General features: G+C 39.5%; 1 protein-coding gene across 4 annotated transcripts in view; it reads right to left on the reverse strand.

Moving 5' to 3' along the window:
- Positions 1-488: 488 nt before the first annotated feature.
- tbck (TBC1 domain containing kinase) overlaps positions 489-24,556 on the reverse strand; it is a 278,142-nt gene continuing 254,074 nt past the window's right edge. For all 4 annotated transcript variants that reach the window (XM_069925750.1, XM_069925752.1, XM_069925751.1 and 1 more), the window contains one exon: positions 489-920. In XM_069925750.1, coding sequence (XP_069781851.1) covers positions 810-920 — 111 coding nt within the window. In that variant the 3' untranslated portion in view covers positions 489-809. The remainder of the gene's footprint in view (positions 921-24,556) is intronic.

The raw sequence follows: 24,556 nt of genomic DNA on the forward strand, positions 1-24,556 counted from the left end.
GGTGAGGGTAAACTACAGCTGCAGCCACAGCTGTTCTATTTTGATTCTCTTAAATTCTGATGAGGTTGAACCAAAAATAATTCTTCAGAACTTAAGATATTAGATAACAAGCAGCATGTTCAACAACAGGACAGACTGAACAGTGGCCATGGTCTTCAGAAACAGATGGCTTGATTAAAAAATGAGACACAAAGGTTTGGTGGGGTGGGTGGGGGGGCAGGTTGTTCAAATAAAATTTTTGGGCATATATATGAAGAGAGTCTTCTCTGCTTGGGGCCACTGAGGAATATATAGCACATTTCCATCTTCAGCAATTTCTGTCCTTTGGTAATTATTTCCTAGTTATTTTTAAAAGACACTATTCCTTTGAACTTATCTGTTGGGTTTACTTAATTATGGTAAATGGGTTGTGGCAGAGTTCCGTCCCTGTCAATAAAGACCCTCTTTTAGATACATTTTAAAATTAATTAATAAAACAGCAACAAGGATTTAGTTTTGTGCTTGGTATTTAAATAAAGTTTTTTGCTGAAGCATGCTATTAAAAATCACAGATCATAATGAACAGGTATTACATTTCTGAATGTAATGGAAAAACATGATTCATTTGGGTTTTTGGTGAATAACTCTCAGATGTAAATCTCCACTGAATTAATGTCTTTCATTGGATAACATTGCTCTGCCAAGTTTTACCAGTGTTGCAAGCTGCGGGTCTTGATCACACACGATTAAGGATTCACAGACAAGGATTTCTTCTTTGATACAGCTGCTGCCAGCTCCTCAGGGAGGTTTGGTGCTGTGGTTGAAAAGGCTCAGATTTGAGGCGAGGGCACAATCAGCAGACCCGTGGGCTTCATCTTGTTGATCCCTCCATCCAAAATGCAGACTCGAGGATAAGCCAGCTTCACTAAATGTGCTGCAAACTGAAGAGAGGCAGACCCATTAGCAACAAAACGTCACAAAAAATACCCAGCAAAGGACCAGGTAATGACCTGCTGAGGAACCAGTCCCCTAATGTTATTTAGAGAAGCAAAATTTCTGAGCTACCAATGACTCAATTGTTTGCAATATAGCAAATTTTTTTTTGCACTAGGATAACTGTCAATATGTTTTATACATTTTTTTGGTATTGTCTTTTTAATTTAATTAAATAATTATTATAGTTGTCTTTTTATAAAGTAAATAAAAAATTCAATTCAAATGTACACAGTGCAATGTACATGACAATAAACTAATTATCAAAATGTATTTTACTTCACTGAAATAGGTGATTAAAATTAGCCTGCCCAGTAATGAACAAAGAAATAAAAAGTCCCCTTTGTTTATTAAGGTGATTTCTTATCACATATAAAGATTGAGAGATAGGTACAAACATATTAAAATAAAATTCAATAGCTCAAGTTTATGTGTCAGGTGCAATGAGAAAGTCTGATTTCTCTGCAATCCAGTTCGTCAACCCATACAGCAATAAAAAAGTATAGAAGGCAGACTTACAGAGAGCGAGAGAAAATCTGTTCATTTCTAAATGATAGAAGATGAAGTCCATCGATTTGGTCTTAACTACTTCTGGGGTTTTTGTTGAATAATTATGGCAAGCAATTGCACTAACTAATTAGCAGCAAATCCTGACCGGATTCAGGGAGAACAGCAGTGGAGGAAGGAATATCATTAAATTCGACCAATGTTCCAAGAGATTGGTAGGGATTAATAGCAAACATTTTCTGTAGAAGTGCTATTAATAACCATTGACAATTGATTGGCAACTGACTACATTTATGAACCTTATCAATTATTCCTCCTTCAATGCCTGTTCCTCAACCAAAACACCCTCCCTCCCATTCAACCCAACACCCACTCCATTCCATCTTTGTCCTGCTGTTGTTGGAGCCCTGAAATAATTATCCACACATCTCAATCTGAGTGGAAAAGGAAATATGCATTTGCTCTGAGAGCCCATGTTACACAAACACACAGAGAAGCACAGTGCAAAACACAAAGGAATGCACCAATCTGACAAACTATCCACCTCATCAGGCTCCTGGTGTACCATCTATGGAAGAATCCAAGGTCAATTTGGCTTCATTAGTTCCCTTAAAACCCACAGAAGTAGAAACAAACCATCTTTGATCCTGAGGGACCATCCAATAAGAAAGACAATTCCTATTATTCTACAAATACTTCCTATATTTCTATTTATTTAAGTCCGGTTAAATAAAGCAAACTGAGCTTTGAATCTTCTCCAGGGTTAGTGACAGTGAGACGGGGTGTCTGCAAAAACCATAACCAACGAGCTTTCTGAGTAAAGAATTCCCACCTACTATTTAGAACTACAAGTATAATTTCAAACTTAATCCTGGCAAATTCCCTGTAAACTTTTTAAAGCCGAACTCTGACTCAGTCAGCCGATGATTGTGAAAACCTGCAGCCCCAGGCAGGTTTGTATCATTTTGGGCAGGGCAGCTACAACCATTTTTAATTGGGCCCAAGGTGGAGAGAGTATATCGTCAATGTTAAAAATGGTTTCTGTCATGCTTGCAACACAAAGCAGGATGACAGATTCTATAAAGTGCCTTCAGTCAGAATAACAAATAGCCAGCTGAGGCAATTAAAAAGCAAATTCTTAAACTTTATAAGAAACTCACTCCTCCTTCTACACCACCACCGATGATTCAACCACATACTGAAACATTAATTCCAGTATCAACATTACCATAAAGAGAATGTTAGCATGTTTAGGGACTAGAGAGCTGAACATGTCTGCTCCACCAGTCAACAAGATGACAGCAGTTCTTTTAACTCAGTGCTCTTTTTCTGCATTGACTCAGTATTCTTGATTCAGTTATTTTCCAAAAAGTCTATTGCTCTTTCTTGAATATACTCAGATCGCACAGGGTTTTGTGTGTTAAGAATTCCAGAGTCACCAATCTCTGGGTGAAGCAAGTTCTCCCCACTTCAAGGCCTGGTCTGCTTAACCACTTCTTGTAAGAAAATATAACTGCCTCACTGCCACTGCCACCACCCCCCCCCCCCCCCAAAAGGAGGACATGGTTATAGTTAACACACACACACACAGTGTGTTTAAATTAAAAAAAAAGATATAAACAGTATTGCAAAAACAACAAATGCAAACACACAGTTATATATATGTCCTCCTTTTGGAATGGCTACCCTACCCCACCACCGCACCCAACCTCAGGAATCATTAGTGAATTAAAATAAAACAAAACTGCAGATGTCAGAAATCTGAAATAAAAAATAGAAAACACTGGGAATGCTCAGCATCTCTGGAGAGGGAAACAGGTTGAAGACCCTTCATCAGAACTTGTGAAGCATTGCCATTCAACCTGCCATGCACTGCTAGCCAAAGAACCACTCTTGTAATGATTCTTCCCAGCTCACCATCTGCAGCCTTGAGGATTATGCTTCTCCAAATTTCATCTAAGAACCCTTTAAATCCATTCTTTCAAGTAGATAATTCCAGAGCCTCAGAATCCCTTAGATAAGCCAAACCTCACTTTATGTACCAGCAAAAGAGATTAATCAGAGCTTAACATCTATCTTGCAACAAAGCACTTAACATATTTAAAAATTAAGAAATTTGTCAAAATTTATCTTCACATTTCCCACTCTCCAGCAAGAAAGGAAATCAGTAGACTGTGTACAGAGGTATAACATTTGTTAACTGATTTCTTCCACCTTGTGACTAATAAGCTTGAAATTCTTGGTTACCTGTCACCCATTGTTTATAATGAGGCTCTTGAACTTTACAATATCCTTTGATTCAAGGTCACGTGACATAAAATACACACAGTGAATGACATGCACACTAACAGTGTCTCTTTGACAGAAGCCAGTATTGAATGCAGATTTAGTCCAGGCAAACACTTCTCATGCAGCAGACAGTTTTACAACTTCTTGCCCACAAGATAAAAATACCCAATGCGATAGGAAAATCCATTTAAAGAACAGCAGAATAAAAACCTGGAAATGTGTAAAAAGGGTTATTAATATATCTGTTTCATACTAAAACACAAATAAAAGTTTCTTTAATAGGTTCAAACTGGTTAACCAAAGGAATTATTTATAAAATATACACCATTACATTAAATTAACCGCAGTTAGCTGAATAAAGACAGATTATGAATAAATTATTTTGTATTTCAAAATTGATAATACAGAAAGAGTGTTATCCTCATAACTATATACAAATCAAAATCTGGCACCCAAGTCTCATGTTTTGCTTCAATTATTGCTGCACTGCCATCTGCTCTTCTGTGCTGAAATGGACATTGGCCAGGGAAGCTTCTTGCACTGCACTAAAGTAACGACAGTGTCTTGGAAGCTTTCAACAAGGAAGGGGTTCATTCAGCCTATCACATGTTCAGCCAACACTACACCAGAGCAGTCCAAAACCTATTCGGGTACTCTGCCTCTCCTGCCTTGTATCTTCTGCAATTTTATGAGATCAATGTCATTAGCTTCAATTTTTTGACGTTGAATATATCCTCCTCTGCAGCTCATAGCTACCTCCACACACACTCATTTCACAACCATTTATAATAGCCTTTGTGCTTAATTACAGGTATCGGAACATTTTTGTGCTAATCATGTAGGATATTTTATGCAGGAAACAGAGCTCATCTCATTTAAGTATTTTGGGTCAGTGTCAAGTCTTCTAAGCATAGTAAGAAACAGAACAAAACTCCCGCTACTCTGCCCTAAACTAATGTCAGTTTTGAACAAAGTTCCAATGTAGGATCAACTGTGGATAAGAGATATTTGCATTGCTTCCTATCATTTGACTAGTCATGACCTAACCACCATATTACAACTATAAAAGATTCCCATTTCCCATATCAGATCATTGGTAACCTCTTTGAGTGAAATGTCCAATTGATGTTGAATGAGTGTTTTTTTTTTATACTGAATACCCATCCTGTGCAGAAGGCAGACTCAGACTTGCACACTTGTTCCTGTGTAGGGTTGTCAGTCATCCAGGATTACCCTGATGTTTTCAGGGATTAGTCATTGGTTTTTAGGACAAGTGGCAATCAAGAGAGCAAAATCATGTGAAATAATTTACTTAAAAAATGTTTTCCATAATTGGGTTTGAACCTTGATGACAGTTTTTTAAAAAAAAGATTGGTGAGCAGAGGGCAAGGGTAAAAAGGCAATGTCACATTCAAACATTATCCAGTCATGTAATGGGATGTTTTCATGAACCAGCTGGAAATGAGACAAGAAGACCTTTGGCTTTGGTTTTGAAAATGGTGCTGCTGACGTGCAGCACTCCCACAGTACAGCATAGCTGAGGCAGCCTATCCTGTGAGCTTGCCTCCATGCAATGGCAATTGAGCCTGGGAATCTGAATCAGGGATGAGAGTACTACCATCTGAGACCAGATTAGGCAGTGAAATTAAAAGAAAACGAGTGAGGAGACCATTTTGATGATAAATTTAACTACAGATATTTGGAAATAATGTCCAGAAGGAAGGGCAAATGGTGTCATGTAGGTATGTGATGACCTTCACCATGCCAATGAGTTCAATCTAACAAACAATTAGAAGCAGATCATATGAATAGATGACTCTACAGACTTAACTGTGGATTAGTTCACCCAGTGGAATGACTGGCAGCTTCACCAGTCTTTCTAAATCAGGGATTTCAATTTCTCTGACCCGCTAACACTCACTCTCACATCCTAGTTGACTTGAGGTAATATGCGCTTCTCATGGTCCAATGACAGAATCACAGAATTGCTGGGCAGCACTTGAAAGCCCTCTGCTTTGCAAACACATTGGCAAACTAAACTTGTGCATGTGTCTGCTGAGCCTTCAAATATAGCAATGTGAACTTTACCATCATTCTTCAGTATTAGAATTCCAAATGCAGATTTTCTAAATGAATTGTTTTGTTTAAAAAAAATACTAAACGTAGTAAATGAATTAAAAACAAAAATGAAGAAGCTCTTATAAGGTATCTCAATATCTTGCCATGAAACAACACCACTGTTGTTACATTCAGATAATATTCAGCAAATAATGATTCACCACAATTGCCTCTCAAACACAAACAGCAAGCCACATTGCACTTCATCTGAAAACCCTCTTTTCAATCTTCTTCAGCATGATGCTGAAACAAGCCATGAAAGACCTCAACAATGAAGACGCTGTTTACATCTGGTACCACACGGATGGCAGTTTCTTCAATCTGAGGCGCCTGCAAGCTCACACCAAGACACAAGAGCAACTTGTCCGTGAACTACTCTTTGCAGATGATGCCGCTTTAGTTGCCCATTCAGAGCCAGCTCTTCAGCGCTTGATGTCCTGTTTTGCGGAAACTGCCAAAATGTTTGGCCTGGAAGTCAGCCTGAAGAAAACTGAGGTCCTCCATCAGCCCCCCTACATCTCCATCGGGCACACAGAACTCAAAACGGTCAACCAGTTTACCTATCTCGGCTGCACCATTTCATCGGATGCAAGGATCGACAACGAGATAGACAACAGACTCGCCAAGGCAAATAGCGCCTTTGGAAGACTACACAAAAGAGTCTGGAATAACAACCAACTGAAAAACCTTACAAAGATTAGCGTATACAGAGCCATTGTCATACCCACACTCCTGTTCGGCTCCAAATTATGGGTCCTCTACCGGCATCACCTACGGCTCCTAGAACGCTTCCACCAGCGTTGTCTCCGCTCCATCCTCAACATTCATTGGAGCGACTTCATCCCTAACATCGAAGTACTCGAGATGGCAGAGGCCGACAGCATCGAATCCTCGCTGCTGAAGATCCAACTGCGCTGGGTAGGTCACGTCTCCAGAATGGAGGACCATTGCGTTCCCAAGATCGTGTTATATGGCGAGCTCTCCACTGGCCACAGTGACAGAGGTGCACCAAAGAAGAGGTACAAGGACTGCCTAAAGAAATCTCTTGGTGCCTGCCACATTGACCACCGCCAGTGGGCTGATATCGCCTCAAACCGTGCATCTTGACGTCTCACAGTTCGGCGGGCAGCAACCTCCTTTGAAGAAGATCGCAGAGCCCACCTCACTGACAAAAGACAAAGGAGGAAAAACCCAACACCCAACCCCAACCCACCAATTTTCCGCTGCAACCGTGTCTGCCTGTCCCGCATCGGACTTGTCAGCCACAATCGAGCCTGCAGCTGACGTGGACATTACCCCTCCATAAATCTTCGTCCGCGAAGCCAAGCCAAAGAAAAGAAAAAAGAAGATCAATGGCTAAGAACAATTTTGTGAGGAGGAGAAGCGTGTAATATTTTGAGCTGGTTTTCTTGCAATTTTTGGCAAACCTTAGAAGTTATCAGCTTGAATTACAGATTGCTTGCCAATCTCAAGTAATCAACCAAGAGGTAAACTCAATTTTACTGGATGTTTTTGCAAATGTTCAGAGTGTATTTGCCTCACTGAGTTTACAAAACCAAGCTTCCCTACCATCAGCATGAGGGAAAGTTTCATTTTCTTCCATATCTCCAGAATGGGGTACTCCATTTGATTGGATTTGCATTACAGGTTTTTAAAATGCTTCAGCCTCCATATTGCACTACTTAAAGTATTGAGTGTGGGTTGACTTGCCTGGATTGCGTGAAAAACAGTTTTTTTACTGCATCTCCATGCTTGTGAAAATAAACAATTACCAGAAAAATAAAATTAGTCATCACATTGCAGATCACAAATATATCAAAAAATATTTAAACTGTAAAGATGGGCAGCAAGGGCACATATGTCTACATTAAGTTAAATTAAAATTCAAAGAGACCGACGGGAGATTTTAAATGGATGGCATGGTTAGTGTAGCAGTTAGTGCCACACTGTTTCTGTAGTTAACTTCCTCCTTACCTGACCAATATCTTCAAAACATGGGGAATGCCTCAAACTGTTGAAACAATTTCATTTTTTTCCAATCAATATTCATTAGTTAAAAATCATATCCCACAATGGGTTGTAATAGCTTTTGAATGGCCATGGGAACTGTCATTTGATGGAAAACATCAAAAAGAACCACAACTTCATTTAGAAGCAAACATTGTAAATTGTTCCACTGTCACAGGAATGATACCAACAAAAAAAAGTGGGCAACATATTACAATGCAACCTAAAAGTTTGGTCATAGAGCTCCAGGCACATCTTAGGAAAATAAAGCTCAAAGGACAAAGGGAATTAGGAAAAGAAGTGCAATGCACAAAAGTGCTGGAGAAGTTCCTCATGCCTGAAATATTGGTTATCCTTTACTTTCCATGGATGCTGTGTGATCTGCTGAGATTCTGCGGCACTGTTGTGTATAGCAATCAATCCCAGAGTCTGCAGACTTTCCTGTTTAACTCTATTAGGGAGGAAATTCTGGAACTTAGTCCCTCAGTAGATGAATGGATGGCTATCAAAGCAGAAGTAACCACCACTGGACTATTGCACAGGCCAGAATGAGATTGCAAGGCAAGAGTAAAATATAAAAACCGGGAGGGGGTGAACTACAGAAAGAGCTAAAATCAAGGCTGAGTATTTCAAAGCTGAAGTTTCAATGAGTATTTTGAGTATTTCAAAGATGAAGGCACCTCTTCATCTAACTCACAGTATAATCTGGAGGGACGTCTGCACTACATTCTGGTGCTTAGAGTCAGGAGGGAGATTGAAAACTTGGCTGAATGGCGCATCAAAAACAATCTTACACTCAATGCCACCAAAACCAAGGAGCTGACTGCTGACTTCAGGAAGAGAAAACCAGAGCTGTACGAACCAGTGATCTTTGGGGGAATCAGAGGTGGACAGGGTGAGAAAATTTAAGTTTTTGACCATCACCATCTCAGAGAATCTTTCCTAGACCTAACACACAAATGTCATCATGAAGAAAGCACGTCTATGCCTCTACTTCCTCAGGAGTTTGCAGAAGTCTGGTATGACATTGGAAACGTTGGCAAATCTCTACAGATGTGTGCTGACTGGGTTTATCACGGGTCTGATATGGAAACACCAATATCTCTTAGTGTAAAGCTCTCCAAATGATAGTGTACTCAGCCAAGGACATAATTGGCAAAACTCTCCCCATCATCAAGAACATTTAAAGAGAATGCTGCCGTTGGAGGGCAGCAGCAATCATCAAAGATAACACTACCCAGCACCCACTCTGTTCTCACTGCTACCATCGGGAAAGAGGTGTAGGTGCCACAAGACTCGCACCACCAGGTTCAGGAACACCTGCTACCCCTCTACCATCAGACTCCTCAACAACAAACTCAATCGAGGTGTCACGTGATGGAGTAGTGGATGGTAGAATGCCAGCCCTCTCCAGAAAAGAAGAAAAAAAGTGAAGGAAAAGCAAAGCCCCAGATACACAAAACACAACAAATAAAAGATAAAGGTGTGGAGAAAAGAAAGAAAATGGCACCTAAGAAAGAAAAAAAACAAAAACAATGGGGAAAAAAAAGGAGACGCTGGAAGAGAAAGGAGAAGGCCTTAGCTGGATGAAAAAGCAGGGACCCACCATGGACAGAGGAGCCTGCTCCCCAAGGTTAGTGGAGACCCCGTAGGGTTGTGACCTCCCAACCGCGGGACTACAAAAATGGCTCATGGAGCCAAACAGAGGTGTGCAACTGCAAACAAGTAAAAGGAGAACACCGACAGGAGGGGGGACCAGCTGTGGAGTGAACCTACACAGCATGACCAGCTGAGAGATGCCCGACAGCAGGGCTCCCAGCTGGAAGAAAAGGAAAGCAACGGGAAATGGAGGGATGAGAAAGAAAAACAGAAGCAGGAGGCCCAACAGATAACCAGCCCAGAAGAAGACCAACATCAAGAAGCCATGAAAAAAAAACCCAACAAACTGAGGCAAGCAGCTCAACAAGAAAGTCAGAAGAGACACAAATACAAGAAAAGTAGAAGACACAAACCCAAGAGCAGACACAGAAGAAGAAGAAGAATACCAAGCTCTGCACAGAGGAATAGAAGGTAAAATGAATGATAAAAAATGTTTTCAAGAACAAATGAAAGCATTAAAAGAATGGTTGACACTAGAATTTTGTGAAATGAAAAGTACAGAAGAAAAAGTGAGTAGAATAGAGCTGGAGATAACAGAGCTCTGCATGATTGAATTCTGAGTTTTGCTGGAATTGGAAGAGCTGAGAAATCTTGTAGGATTGTAAAGCTGGAGAGGGGTTAGTAATTTGCAGTTAGGCCATGGAGGAATTTTCAGCTTAGTGTAATTAAAATTTGAGGTAGGTTGGTGAAGATGGGGGCTATAGATGAATAAGTCAATATCACTACCTACATATGTTACCACTGTTAAAGTCAAATTTTAATTGTCTGAGAGGATGAGCAAATGTAGGTTCTTGGGAGTCACTATCTCGGAAAATCTTTCCTGGAACCTACACACCAATGGCATCTACTTCCTCAGGAATTTGCGGAGGAGCTAGTAGAGTTGTTCAAGTGAACCGGTACGGACTTGAAGGGCCGACATGGCCTGTTTACGTGCTGTAAACAGTTATATGGTTATATGTAGGGAAAGGATTAGAAAATGTGGAAGAACATGTAATGGCGGTAGATATGGAAGTGAACGACTTAAAAAGAAAATTGGAAAAAGTGACAAAGTTAAAGAAATACAAGAGTTGTTAGCTCAGAAGATGGATATAATGGAAAACTATAGTAGGCAAAACAATATAAAGATAGTGGGCATAAAGGAAAATGAAGAAGGCAAAGATATGAAAGAATTTATAAAAGAATGGATCCCAAAAGTCCTGGGAATGCCAGAAATGCAGGAAGGAATGGAAATAGAAAGGGCACACAGAACATTAGCCCCGAAACCACAGTCACAACAAAAACCAAAATCCGTTTTAGTAAAATTTCTGAGATACATGACAAGAGAAAATATATTGGAGAAGGCAATGAATAAAATTAGAGAAGACAAAAAACCACTGGAGGACAAAGGTCTAAAATATTTTTCTAACCAGACATAAGTTTTGAGCTCCTAAGAAGAGGAAGGAATTTAACACAGCAAAATCGATCCTAAATTTATGTTAAGATATCCAGCGGTGCTTAAAATAGTTATCCCGGGGGAGCAAAACAGATTGTTCTTGGATCCGGAGAAATCACGAGAATTTGCAGAACGTCTGCAGGACAGAAAGAGAGATGAAAAGATGCAACAAGAATGAAGACCGACGACAAACTATGTATGAAGATGTAAAAATAATGTATAAGTAAGAACTAAAGGAAGGAAGAAAAGGGAAGCAAGGGAGAAGAAGGGGGGAAAAAAAGAGGAGGGAAAAAAGAAAAAGAGAAGAAAAGAGGGGGAGCTTTGTTTTAATGTGAAGATAAAAGTCTTTTCTAGAGGGGGTTGGGTGGGAGAAAATAAGAGTCACTGCGAAATCATTTGACATTTGCAAACGGGTTCACAGTCCGAATGAAGAGGGGAGTTGTGGTTGCCCGGGGTGACTCAGAGATGAGGGGGGGGGGGAACACTTGAGGTTAAGGGAATTTTAGATGCGGCAGTGGTTGAAGTATTTTATGTTTTATAAGTGTTGTCATACATTGAGTTCAAAAAAGGAAAACCGAGAAATGAAAATGGGGAAAAGGGGAAAGGGGGTGGTGAAGAAGTGGAAATTAGATGTAAACAGAGTATGAGATGGCCATGTTGAACTATATGACTATAAATATTAATGGAATACATAACCAAATCAAAAGGAAGAGGCTATTAAATTTACTGAAAAAAGAAAAAATAGATATAGCATTTGTGCAGGAAAAGCATCTAACTGAAGTGGAACACAATAAATTAAGGAGAAATTGGGTAGGGCACATAATGGCAGCATCATATAATTCAAAAGCCAGAGGTGTAGCTATATTAATCAATAAAAATATACCAATCAAAATAGAGGAGGAAATAATAGATCCAGTAGGGAGATATGTAATGATAAAGTGTCAGATATATTCAGAACTCTGGAATTTGGTCAATATATATGCACCTAATGAAGAGGATCAAAAGTTTATGCAAGATAATTTTTTGAAGATTGTAGATACGCAAGGGCATATATTGATAGGAGGGCACTTTAACCTTAATTTGGATCCAAAGATGGATAAAACTGGACAAAAGACTAGCAGAAAGAACAAAGTAGCCAAAGTTATGGTTAAATCAATGCAGGAAATGCAACTTTTGGATATATGGAAGAGACAACACCCAAAGGAGAAGGAATACTCATATTATTTGAGTAGACATAAAACATATCTGTTCCTGTTGTCAGCCCATATCCAAGGGAGAGTTAGGAAAACGGAATATAAAGCTAGATTGTTATCTGATCACTCACCCGTTATTAGCAACAGAACTGGAGGACATCCCACCAAGAACATATATATGGAGATTAAACTCCATGCTACTTAAAAGACAGGAATTTAGAGAATTTATTGAGCGTCAAATTAAAATGTACTTTGAAATAAATATGGAATCAGTGGAAGACAAATTTATATTATGGGATGCAATAAAAGCCTTCATCAGAGGGCAGATAACAAGTTATGTAACTATGATGAAAAAGGACTACAATCGGGAAATAGAACAGCTGGAAAGGGAAATAGTAAGTACAGAAAAAGAACTAGCAACAAGGGAAGATACAACAAAAACAAGAAAATTGGCAGACAAAAAAAAAAGAAACACTACAAACGTACAAGGTGGAGAAGAACATAATGAAAATAAAGCAGAAGTATTATGAGCTAGGAGAAAAAACGCACAAAATACTAGCCTGGCAGCTTAAAACAGAACAAGCTAAAAGAACTGTATTGGCATCAAGGAAAAAGGACAAATAAATTACATATAAGCCAACAGAGATCAATGAAAACTTTAAGGAATTCTACGAGTAATTTTACCGAACTGAGAACGAAGGGAAAGAGGACAAAATAGATGAGTTTTTAGCTAAAATTGAACTACAAAAATTGCAAGAAGAGGAGCAAAACAAATTGATAAAACCATTTGAAATAGAGGAAATACAGGATATATTACAAAAGCTACCGAACAATAAAACGCCTGGAGAGGACGGACTCCCAATAGAATTCTATAAAACATTTAAAGAGTTATTAATTCCTCCTCTCCTGGAAGTAATGAACCAGATAGAAGAAACACAAAACTTGCCTGACTCATGTAAAACAGCAATAATTACAGTAATACCAAAGACGGGAAAAGATCCACTAACACCACCATCGTATAGACTAATATCTCTACTTAACTCAGATTATAAGATAATAGCAAAACTATTAGCAAACAGATTGGCCGACTGTGTACCAAAAATAGTAAAACTAGATCAAACTGGATTTATTAAGAAAAGATGAACAACGGACAATGTCTGCAAGTTCATTAACTTAATCTATGCAGTGCAAGGAAATAAGACACCAACAGTGGTGGTTGCTTTCGACACAGAGAAAGCCTTTGACAGGGTAGAATGGAATTATTTATTCAAAGTATTACAGATGTTCAACCTACCAGAGAAATATATTAATTGGATTAAAGCATTATATAAGGGACCAATGGCGAAGGTGACAGTAAATGATATAATATCGAACCAAGTTAAATTAAGCAGGTCAACAAGGCAGGGATGTCCACTATCTCACTCACTGTTCGCTTTAGCAATAGAACCATTGGCAGAACTGATAAGAACATAAAATAAAAGGGATAAAAATAAAAGAGAAGGAATATAAAATCAGTTTATTTGCAGTTGACATCACAGTATACTTAACAGAACCAGAATTACCAATAAAAGAATTATATAAGAAATTGAAGGAATATGGAGAAATATCGGGGTACAAGATCAACACAAATAAAAGTGAAGCGATGCCAATGAATAATGTGGATTGCACAGAGTTTAGAAAAGAATCACCATTTAAATGGCAAACACAAGCAATCCGATACCTAGGTATTAGATTAGATAATAATCTAGGTCATCTATACAAATTAAATTATCAGCCATTAATGAAGAAATTACAAGATGACTTAGAACATTGGAAAGAATTACCACTAACACTGATAGGAAGGGTAAATTGCATTAAAATGAATATCTTCCGAAGGATACAATACCTATTTCAATTGTTACCATTCCCTTAACAGAGAAATTCTTCAATGAACTAAAGAGAATAATAAGGAAATTCTTATGAAAAGGGGGGAAACCGAGGATAGCACTAGATAAATTAACAGAATGGTACAAACATGGTGGTTTGCAGCTACCAAACTTTAAAAATTATTATAGAGCAGCACAATTAAGATATCTATCAGATTTTTATCAAACAAGGGAAAAACCAGATTGGACCAAGATAGCACTAGATAAAATAGGGGAGAAGGTACCAGAATATATACTTTATAAGTGGGATGAAAAACTGGTGCAATATAGAAGTTCACCAGTACAGCACCATCTACTCAACATTTGGAAGAAAATTCACTTGGAAAGGAAAAAAACAAATTGTCAACTACCAAAATTATTATTGATGCAAAATCAACTAATCCCTTTCACAATAGATAACCTTTCCTTTAGAGAATGGAAGAGAAAAGAAATTAAAAGAATAGAAAATTGTTTATACTCATGGAACAATGTTTGCATACCATCAACTAAAAACCTACTTAAAGGACAAATTGGGAAGCATACTGAGATTACCAAAAGGAAGCAGCTTTGAATATGTGATTACAGACACAATAATAATTAAAAGATTTATAACAAACATGTACATCAAGCTGCAAGAGAAAGAAAAAGATGAAATAAGCTATAAACCCAAACAAAAGTGGGAAAAAGATCTAAACATAAAGATAAAAAATGAAATATGGGAAAAGTTATGCTCTGGAACTATGAGAAATATAATAAATACGAGGTTACGCATGATACAATATAATTGGTTACACAGGCTATATATCACCCCCCAAAAGTTAAATAAATGGGATCCAACATTATCAGATAGATATTTTCGCTGTAAGAAGGAAACGGGAACAATAGTACATGCAATTTGGGCATGTGAGAAAGTGGAAACATTTTGGGAAGATCTAAATCAGGTATTAAATAAAATCACAAAAAGCAACATACCAAAAAATCCAGAGATCTTTCTTCTAAGTAATATAAGAAGTAAAGAATTAGTCCTCAAACTGGATGAAGCGCAAAAAGATTTATTATGATAGCCTTAGCTGTAGCAAAAAAATGTATAATGTCAACTTGGAAATCAGCAATGGTACATGGAAATGAAAAAATGTATTATTTTGAAAAAAATAACATATAATTTAAAAAATAAAGTCACATTATTTGAACAAATTTGGGAACCGTACATGGAACACAACAGAGAGGGCCTACCGCGGACCTCCACCCCCTAAAATGATAGAATGAGAAGACGACGAAATGACCTGATCCAGTGTGTAAAAGTAGATGACACAATTTTCTTGTTTATTTTTATTGTGTGATGACATTGTTTAATAGGTTTAATGTATTGTATATGATGAATGTTCAGTGGGTGGGGGGGGTGGGAAGGAGGGAGGGAAGGGAAGGGAGGGAAAATGACACTGTGTATATTCAAGAGGGTGTATTTTGACTAATATGGTTCATAGTGTGAAAAATAATTTAAAAAAAACAACAAACTCAATCAGGGACTCATTTAAGGACTTATACTCTGGCACTTTGATTTTTTCCCCCTCTCTATATTGCAATCTGTTTCCATTTCTTTATCTGTTTACATGTGTATGTTGTGCACAGTTATTTTTGCACTACCAATAAGTGGTAATTCTTCCTCACCTGCAGGAAAAAAAGTCTCAGGATTGTACATGATGAGTCATGACACTCGTGACAATAAATCTGAAATCTGAATCTATTCTCTCTCAGACATCAAAGATGCAGCTATCTCCCACTATCTTACTGATAGATTATACTGACAAAAGACAAAGGAGGAAAAACCCAACACCCAACCCCAACCAACCAATTTTCCCCTGCAACCGCTGCAACCGTGTTTGCCTGTCCCGCATCGGACTTGTCAGCCACAAATGAGCCTGCAGCTGACGTGGACATTTACCCCCTCCATAAATCTTCGTCTGCGAAGCCAAGCCAAAGAAATTATTATTATCCTCCAACCAAAAAAAAATGCAACACATTTTATAAACTCAGTATGTCCCAATGCATTTTTCAAACAGTGTTACAATAGAAAGAAATTGCTCAGTGCAAAGTCCACAAACACCAATGAATACAATAGGGATCTTCTTTCTGACAGTGCAGTACTCCCTTTATTCTACATGCGCACATTAGCCTTAATGAACTTTTCAAATCTCTGGAGTCAGCGATGAATTCTTCATTTTCATTCCAACTCCAAGACAAGACTTTATTTTAACTCCAAGGCAGAAGTGCTGTCACTGATCCAAGAGTAACGCAACTCTCACCACTAATCATTGTTTAGCTATAAAGCAAACAATAAATGAGATAGCAATATTAACTATCCACGACTGATTCTGTGTTAAGGGCTTTTTGATAAAATCCTTCACATTTTCCAAACATCAGAGACCACGGTAACCAGCAGTTTAAAATGCATCGCCAGAAGTCAACACAAAAGGGATTTTTGAATTCTCACATTCCAGAGTGCTGGTTAAAAATGATCTACTTTCTAAATGAGAGTGCACATTGTAATTGAATATATAATGACATTCATTTCTGGGCAGAGCCATGTTATTATTTGCCTGAGGTGTGCAAGGATAACCTTAAAGCTGGATATAACATTCTGTCAGTCAATCTTGTAACTTAAGAGTCAATTACTTCAAATAAAACTGAGTTGGGTTCAAAGATTGTACAATCATGTTTTCATCTGTTTCCTTTTGGGACAGCATTAAAGTAGGGTACAAATCTCTGGAGTCAGCGATGAACTCTTCATTTTCTGAACTGTCTGGACTCAGGAAAAGCCTCAAATGTTGAACACATTTCAGGCTGTGCTGGAAATGACCTTTCAATATTTGGCTTATGGCTCCATATAACTTATTGATTAAATGGTTAACAAACGTGTCAGCTAAACATCAAAGATGAAGGGTCCAAATGGACCACAGATGTGAAAGAGAATTGATTCCACAAGTGAGTTAGTAGAGGACTGAGGTCTGCTACAATGAACGAGGCACTTGTTTGTATTGTGAGAGGCATGATTGTGGGGGGAAGGAAAAGCAAAATATCTTCTCAGAAAAACCTTTTCATGGAAACTTTCCTTCATTCCATGGTGTAACACTGAAAATTGGGATCTGAACTCTAAGAACTTGTTCTGGGAATTTTTTAAAAAATCTGGGAAAATAAAATTAAGCACAGTGAGTTGACGAATATTTTTAGAGAGCCACACATTGTGGTCATGCTTCAATACTTATTGCTCATTGAATCTTGGGCATAGACACAATTCTCCACTGGTCCTGTGATTAAACTAGAGAGAAATTTTATGTTTTGAGCATGTTTTACACATTTTATTTGACTCAGGACTTATACTACAAAGTGTCCGACATCATGCCAACTTTGAAGGCCCAGTGAATCAAATATTGTCCACATTTAATGCCTAAACATTAATTTGATTTCAATAATATGTATACGACCCAAGATTAATTTTAATGGAATCAGTGATAACACAGAATGATCTAATAGCCATTTGCAACTATTGGTCCCCCTAAAAATGCTTGAACCCCATGTTGAAAGTTTGCAGCGCATTCCCACAAATAACAATGAAAGGAATGTGTCATTATGTCAGAAAATCAGGCTAGGGTCTGGACACACTACATTTTGGGCCTAATATTGGAGAATGTAGTATAATCACTCTCCAGACAAAACAAAGCTATCAACGCAACAGGTGACCCAGGAGAAATGGAGCTCACCCTCCAGTGAATGCTGAATGTTGGTGCTGAACTAGTCATTAAAAAAAAATATTTTAAGAAGTAATCTTCTGTGCTTGTTATTTTCCTCTCCAGTATTTCCTAGCACCCCACCCCCCAATTCTCAAATGGAAGTATCTATCCTGAAGCCATTTAATTTGAGCATGCGGGAGGTCTTTCTACATTACTTTGGGGCCAGACGCCTGGAAATTACATCTACAGTTTTTTTTAGTAGCTGCAATTTACTGAAAAATACTTTGACTGACATTTACCAGCAGTTTATTTCAAATGCAAAGTAATGTCATAACCATGGTAAGTACAGTTGGACATAACCAGACTTTGGAAAAATTAGAGTAACATTGGATATGCTGTCATATCCAAGAGATTATGCTCGTAACCCCAAGGTCAACATACTCCTGAAATGAAATGCAACTAAAGGGACTTCAGACATCCCAATGAATAGAACTGCCTCTCTGATGTTAATCTTTCACTTTCTTGCTGTTTCATCACTACGTCTGTATTTCTATCATCCGTTTCGCTCATGTTTCTGTTGCCTCAGTAACAAGGTATTAGGTGCATGGTGCACTTTGCCTTAATCTTTTGCCTGAAGATGTTTCTGATTCCATCAAAATTAATTTGAAAGCTTTTCTTATTCCTGGCTCATTTTGTTTGTACTGCATGATTAAATTGTTTATGTTTTGGACTAACAGTATTTTTAAAGATTAAGATAAGACATTAGTAGTCATTAAGATGAGGCCTATTTGCTTTCTAGTTTGGTACCAAGTACAACACCAGGCTAAACCATTTCCAAGAAGGAATTACTGCCCTACCTCCTTACATTGCATTTAAAATTTACCAAGAGGACAGAAGAAACCATCTGCCCCAGAATCCTGTTTTGCCACTGAAAAAGATCATGACTGATCCAACCTCCAAATTATGGAGCATGGAATCATGCCTTTCGTCTTACCAAGTCCATACCAGCCACTCACCCATTTGTACCAATCCTACACTAATCCCATTTAATCTCCTCATACCCCATCAGCTCCTCTCAGATTCTACCATTCACCAACAAAGGAGGGACAATTTACAATGGACAATTAACCCACCAACCTGTATGCCTTTGGGATATGGGAGAAAACCAGACCACCCGGAGGAAACCTAACAGGCCACAGGGAGAATGTGCAATGTTCACACATACAGCAGCCACAGTCAAGGGTGAACTTGGGAAGCTGGAGCTGTGAAGGAGCAACTCTACTAGCTGTGCAGTGTGTCAGTTTCCCATTCACTCCCCTACTCCTTCACTCATTTAGTGTAACACCAGCTCCAAGGTTTCCTTAGACATAAAGAATAATGTTTGGAATCAACTTATTTACTTCCCACTGCTTTTGTAGGGAGAGCTAATGAATAGGTTGCTTGAGAACATAAGGAAAAACAGTGTTCCCTATTTTATGACAACTAAAATTTCCAAAATTTGTCAAGAAAACAAAGCTATCTCATTTGATCTCTTCTCATACCTATAATTCTAAAACCTGAGCAACATCCCAAAATCCCACCCCAACTCCTCTAGTGCTATTATATCCTTCCTGTGGTATGGTAACCAGGTACATGGATGTGAGGGGGTTGTGGGGATGGGGGGTTATGGGCAGGGAGCAGGTAGGTGGTACTAGTGGAGTTCACTTAAATTGGTGCGGACTAGAGGAGCCGATATGGCCTGTTTCCATACTGATTATGGTTGCTGCCAGTATCATAGGTTTGATACTGGGAACTAGGAAAATACCAGCAATATACACCTTCATGAGAAAATTTTGGTATTTCTAAAGCACCTTTCATAATCTCAAAACACTTCTACAATCAAATATTTTTGCAAGTGTAGTCACTGTTAAAATGTAGGAAACGACAACAATGTGATCTTGACTAATTTGAGTAATGTTGCTCAAGGAATAAATATCGACCATGACACAGATGGCAGCTACTTGGCTTAATCTTTGTGCTCCCCTGAGAGCACAACTTGGGGACTTTAGTGTAAAGACTCGTCTGAAAAATGTGGCAAAAAGATTAATCTCACAAAGTAAATAAGCGTTGTCCCTCTTATACAACAATTACCTAAATTAATAACTGCACTTGTTGAAAGAGCAATGCCCTTCACATACAAATCCTGCAGTTCTGCACACTCCGACCAACATTTCCCATGGCCAGATTTAGAATGGAAATTTCTGCAGATGAATCACAATGACATTTGCCAGCAATTGAAGGGTACTACCTTTGTCATTTAATCTGCTCCTAGATAAGAACATAGAACATTACAGCAGAGTACAGGCCCTTCGGCCCATGATAGCGACCTACTCAACAAACTAAATCCAAATGCCTGTCTAAGAGTCTTTTAAATGTCCCTATTGTAGCAGCCTCTACCACCACCCTGGCAATGCATTCCAAGTGTTCACTATTTTCCATGCAAAAAATTTACTCCTGACCTCTCCCTTAAATGTCTCCCCTCCCTTTATACAGATGCCCTCAGGTGTTTGCTCCTCTAACTCCAGGAAAAGATGCTGGCCATCTATGCCTTTCATAATCTTGCAGACATCTACACTTCTTATCCTTCGCTCCAAAGAGAAAAGCCTGTCTCACGAGGAAAGCTCTCCAATCCACGCTTCTTTCTCGTAAATTTCCTCTGCACCCTCTCCATAGCTTGCACATCCTTACTACAATGAGGGGACCAGAACGGAATACAATATTCCAAGTGCGGTTTAACCAGAGTTTTATAGTGGTGCTCTTGACTCTTGAACTCAATTCCCCTACTAATGAAGGGCAGCACATGATAACTTCTTAACTACACCTTTTAACCTGCGCAGCAACCTGGAAAGAGCAATTGATTTGGACCCAAGGTCCCTCTGTTCTTCTACACTGTTAAAAATCTTGCAATTAACCGTGTACTTTGCCATCAAGTTTGACCTACTAAAATGCATAACTTCACACTTATCGGATTGAACCCCATTTGCTACTTTTCATCCCAACTCTGCATCCTGTCCACATCCTTCTGTAACCTATGATAACCTTCTACACCATAGGTGCTCTGTGGTTAGTAAAGGATTACTTATAATGTTATGTGAGTGGAAAATAAGGCTGAGAACAACTGTTCTACACTATCTGCACACTTGCAACCTTTGTGTCATCTCCAAACTTACTGATGTAAATTTTGCCCAGGTCAATTACTTGTCCATTCAGAGCCAGCTCTCCAGCGCATGACATCCTGTTTTGCGGAAACTGCCAAAATGTTTGGCCTGGAAGTCAGCCTGAAGAAAACTGAGGTCCTTCATCAGCCAGCTCCTCACCATGACCATCAGACTCCCACATCTCCATCGGGCACACAGAACTCAAAATGGTCAACCAGTTTACCTACCTCGGCTGCACCATTTCATCTGATGAAAGGATCGACAAAGAGATAGACAACAGACTCACCAAGGCAAATAGCGCCTTTGGAAGATTACACAAAAGAGTCTGGAAAAACAACCATCTGAAGAAGCACACAAAGATCAGCGTGTACAGAGCCGTTGTCATACCCACGCTCCTGTTCGGCTCCGAATCATGGGTCCTCTATCGGCATCACCTACGGCTCCTAGAACGCTTCCATCAGCGGTGTCTCCGCTCCATCCTCAACATTATTTGGAATGACTTCATCACCAACATCGAAGTACTCGAGCTGGCAGAGTCCGCAAGCTGAATCCATGCTGCTGAAAACCCAACTGCGCTGGGTGGGTCACGTCTCCAGAATGGAGGACCATCGCCTTCTCAAGATCATGTTCTATGACGAGCTCTCCACTGGCCACTGAGACAGAGGTGCACCAAAGAAGAGGTACAAGGACTACTTAAAGAAATCTCTTGGGGCCTGCCACATTGACCACCACCAGTGGGCTGATATCGCCTTCAACCTTGCTTCTTGGCACCTCACAGTTCGGCGGGCAGCAACCTCCTTTGAAGAAGACTGCAGAGCCCACCTCACTGACAAAAGACAAAGGAGGAAAAACCCAACACCCAACCCCAACCAACCAATTTTCCCTTGCAACCGCTGCAACCGTGCCTGCCTGTCCCGCATTGGACTTGTCAGTCACCAATGAGCCTGCAGCTGACGTGGACATACCCCTCCATAAATCTTCGTCCGCGAAGCCAAGCCAAAGAAAAGAAAGAATTATTTTTTAAAAAATCACAAAGAGCAGAGGACCCAGAACATATCCCTGCAGAACTCCACTAGTCACTAACCTTCAGGAAGAATATGTTTCATCTACAACTACCCTCTGTTTTCTGCAGGCAAGCAATTTCCGAATCCACACAGCCAATGTTCATGACTTTCTGAATTAGTCTATCATGGGGGACTTTGTCAAATGCCTTACTAAAATCCATATACTCCACATCTACTGCCTTACTGTCATCAATTTGTTACTTCCGCAAAATACAATTAAGCTCATGAGGCATGACCTACCCCTCACAAAGCCGTACTGACCTTCCTTGAGATGACTATACTTCTCTAAATGCTTGCAAATCCTGACCCCAATAATTTGGCCACCATTGACGCAAGTCTCATTGGCCTATAATTCCCAGGATTCTCCTTATTACCTTTTCTAAACAAGGGGACCACATTTGCCATTCTTCAATCATATGGTACCTCACCTCTGGGCACGGATGATACAAAGGCCATTGCCAAAGCCCAGCAATCTCTTCCCTCATTTCTTAAGTTAACCTGGGGTATATATTGTCCAGTCCTGGGGATTTATCAATCATAATGCTTTTAAGGAGATCCAGTATTACCTCCTTCTCAACCTCAACATAACCCAGTACATAAGCCTGTTCTATACCAGTGGTTTTCAAATGTTTTCTTTCCACTCACATACCACCTTAAGTAATCCCTATGCTATAGGTTAGGGGTGGCCAAACTGCAGCTTGCGAGCCACATGCAGCTCTTTGACCTTTAATATGCGGCTCGCTGCCAGTCTCCCCCCTCGCCAGCCCGACTCGCACTGCCAGTTTCTTGTCCGCTTGACTTGCACTGCCAATCTCCCCCCACTTGCCTGCCTGACTCGCAATGCCGGTCTCCCCCCTCGCCCGCCCGACTCACGCTGCCAGTCTCTCCCCCGCCCGACTCGCGGTGCCGGTCCCCCCCTCGCCCGCCCGACTCGCGGTGCCGGTCTCTCCCACTCACCCACCCGACTCACACTGCCAGTCTCTACCCCTCGCCCACCCGACTCGCGTCTTTCATAGTCTGATATTTGTAGCATTGTATTTTAGTTATAAAAAATACGATTATAATAAGACTAATTTTGTAAGGTGGAAATCTGATTTTTTTTGTTTACTTTTTTTTAACATACTTGTGTCTTTGTGATGACTGAAATTAATACAAATTATCAGTTTAAAAACTGCATGCATGAATAAATATTATTGCATTTAATATGCATTTCTTAAAATTTATATAATTTTTTTGTTACAAAATGTGTATGTAACAATAAAAACGTATGTGTGAATTTTGTTCTTGTCCTGCGGCTTTTCAAGCATCTGAGCTTTATTGTTTGCGGCTCTTATATTAAGCAAGTTTGGCCACCCTTGCTATAGGTGGTCTGTGAATAGTAATCCCTTACTAGTCACAGAACACCTATGGCATAGGGATTACTTAAAGTGGTATGTGAGTGGAAAGAAAACATTTGAAAACCTCTGTTCTAGACTTACCTCATATTGACCATGGCCCCTTTCTCCCGTGAACACAGAAACAAAGTACCTCCAGGCACATGCTGCCTACTTTATCCTTAAGCAGCCCTACTTTCACGCTCATCATGCTTCCACTCTTCACGTATGCATAGTGTTTGCATTGGTGTTTTCCTGAATCCTATTTGCCAAGGCCTTCTCAAGCTCCCTTCTTGCTCACCTATGTCCTTTCTTAAATTCCTTCCTAGCTACCATATATTTCTCCTTTCTGTCTTCCTAACCTTCTAAATGCTTCTTTCTTCCTCTTAACTAGCTGTCTCATGTATTTTGTCAACCATGGTTCTCTTATCCTACCATTGTTTCCCGTCTCAGTGGGACAAACTAATGCAGAACCCCATGCAAGCAGTCCCTAAACATCCTCCACATTATTTCTATGCTCCCCCCCACCCCGTAATTAGCCCTTCACCAATTAAATTCTTTACCATTTTGTCTATCCTGTCCTTATTTATAGCTATGCTCAAGGTCAAAAAATTGTGGTCACTTTCACCAAGAGGTCTGTCACCTGACCAGATTAATTTCCCAGTACTAGATCCAGTATAGCCTCTGCTCTGATCAGCGTGTCCTCAAACTTTGTCAGGAATCTTTCTTGGACACACCTGACAAATTCTGCCCCACCTATCCCTTTGCAGTAAGGAGGTACCAGTCATTATTAGGGAAGTTGAAGTCTCTCATAACAACAACCCTATTATTCTGCACCATTTCAAAATATGCCTACTTATCTGGTCCTCAGTGTCCCGAGGGCTATTTGTGGGCCTAGTGATTATTCCAATATAGTAGTTACTCCCTTCCAGTTTCTGACTTCCACCCACACTGACTCAGTGGACAATCCCTCGACAACCTCGTCCCTTTCTGCAGCTGTGATACTACCCCTGACTACTCCCCACCTCTTTTACCACTGCCTTCCTTCAGTGTATCCCCCTTTTTAAACATTTAAACCCTGATATCTTCATCAACCAATCCTGCCCTTACATT

Source organism: Narcine bancroftii, chromosome 3, assembly GCF_036971445.1.
Source record: "Narcine bancroftii isolate sNarBan1 chromosome 3, sNarBan1.hap1, whole genome shotgun sequence".
NCBI lineage: Eukaryota > Metazoa > Chordata > Chondrichthyes > Torpediniformes > Narcinidae > Narcine > Narcine bancroftii.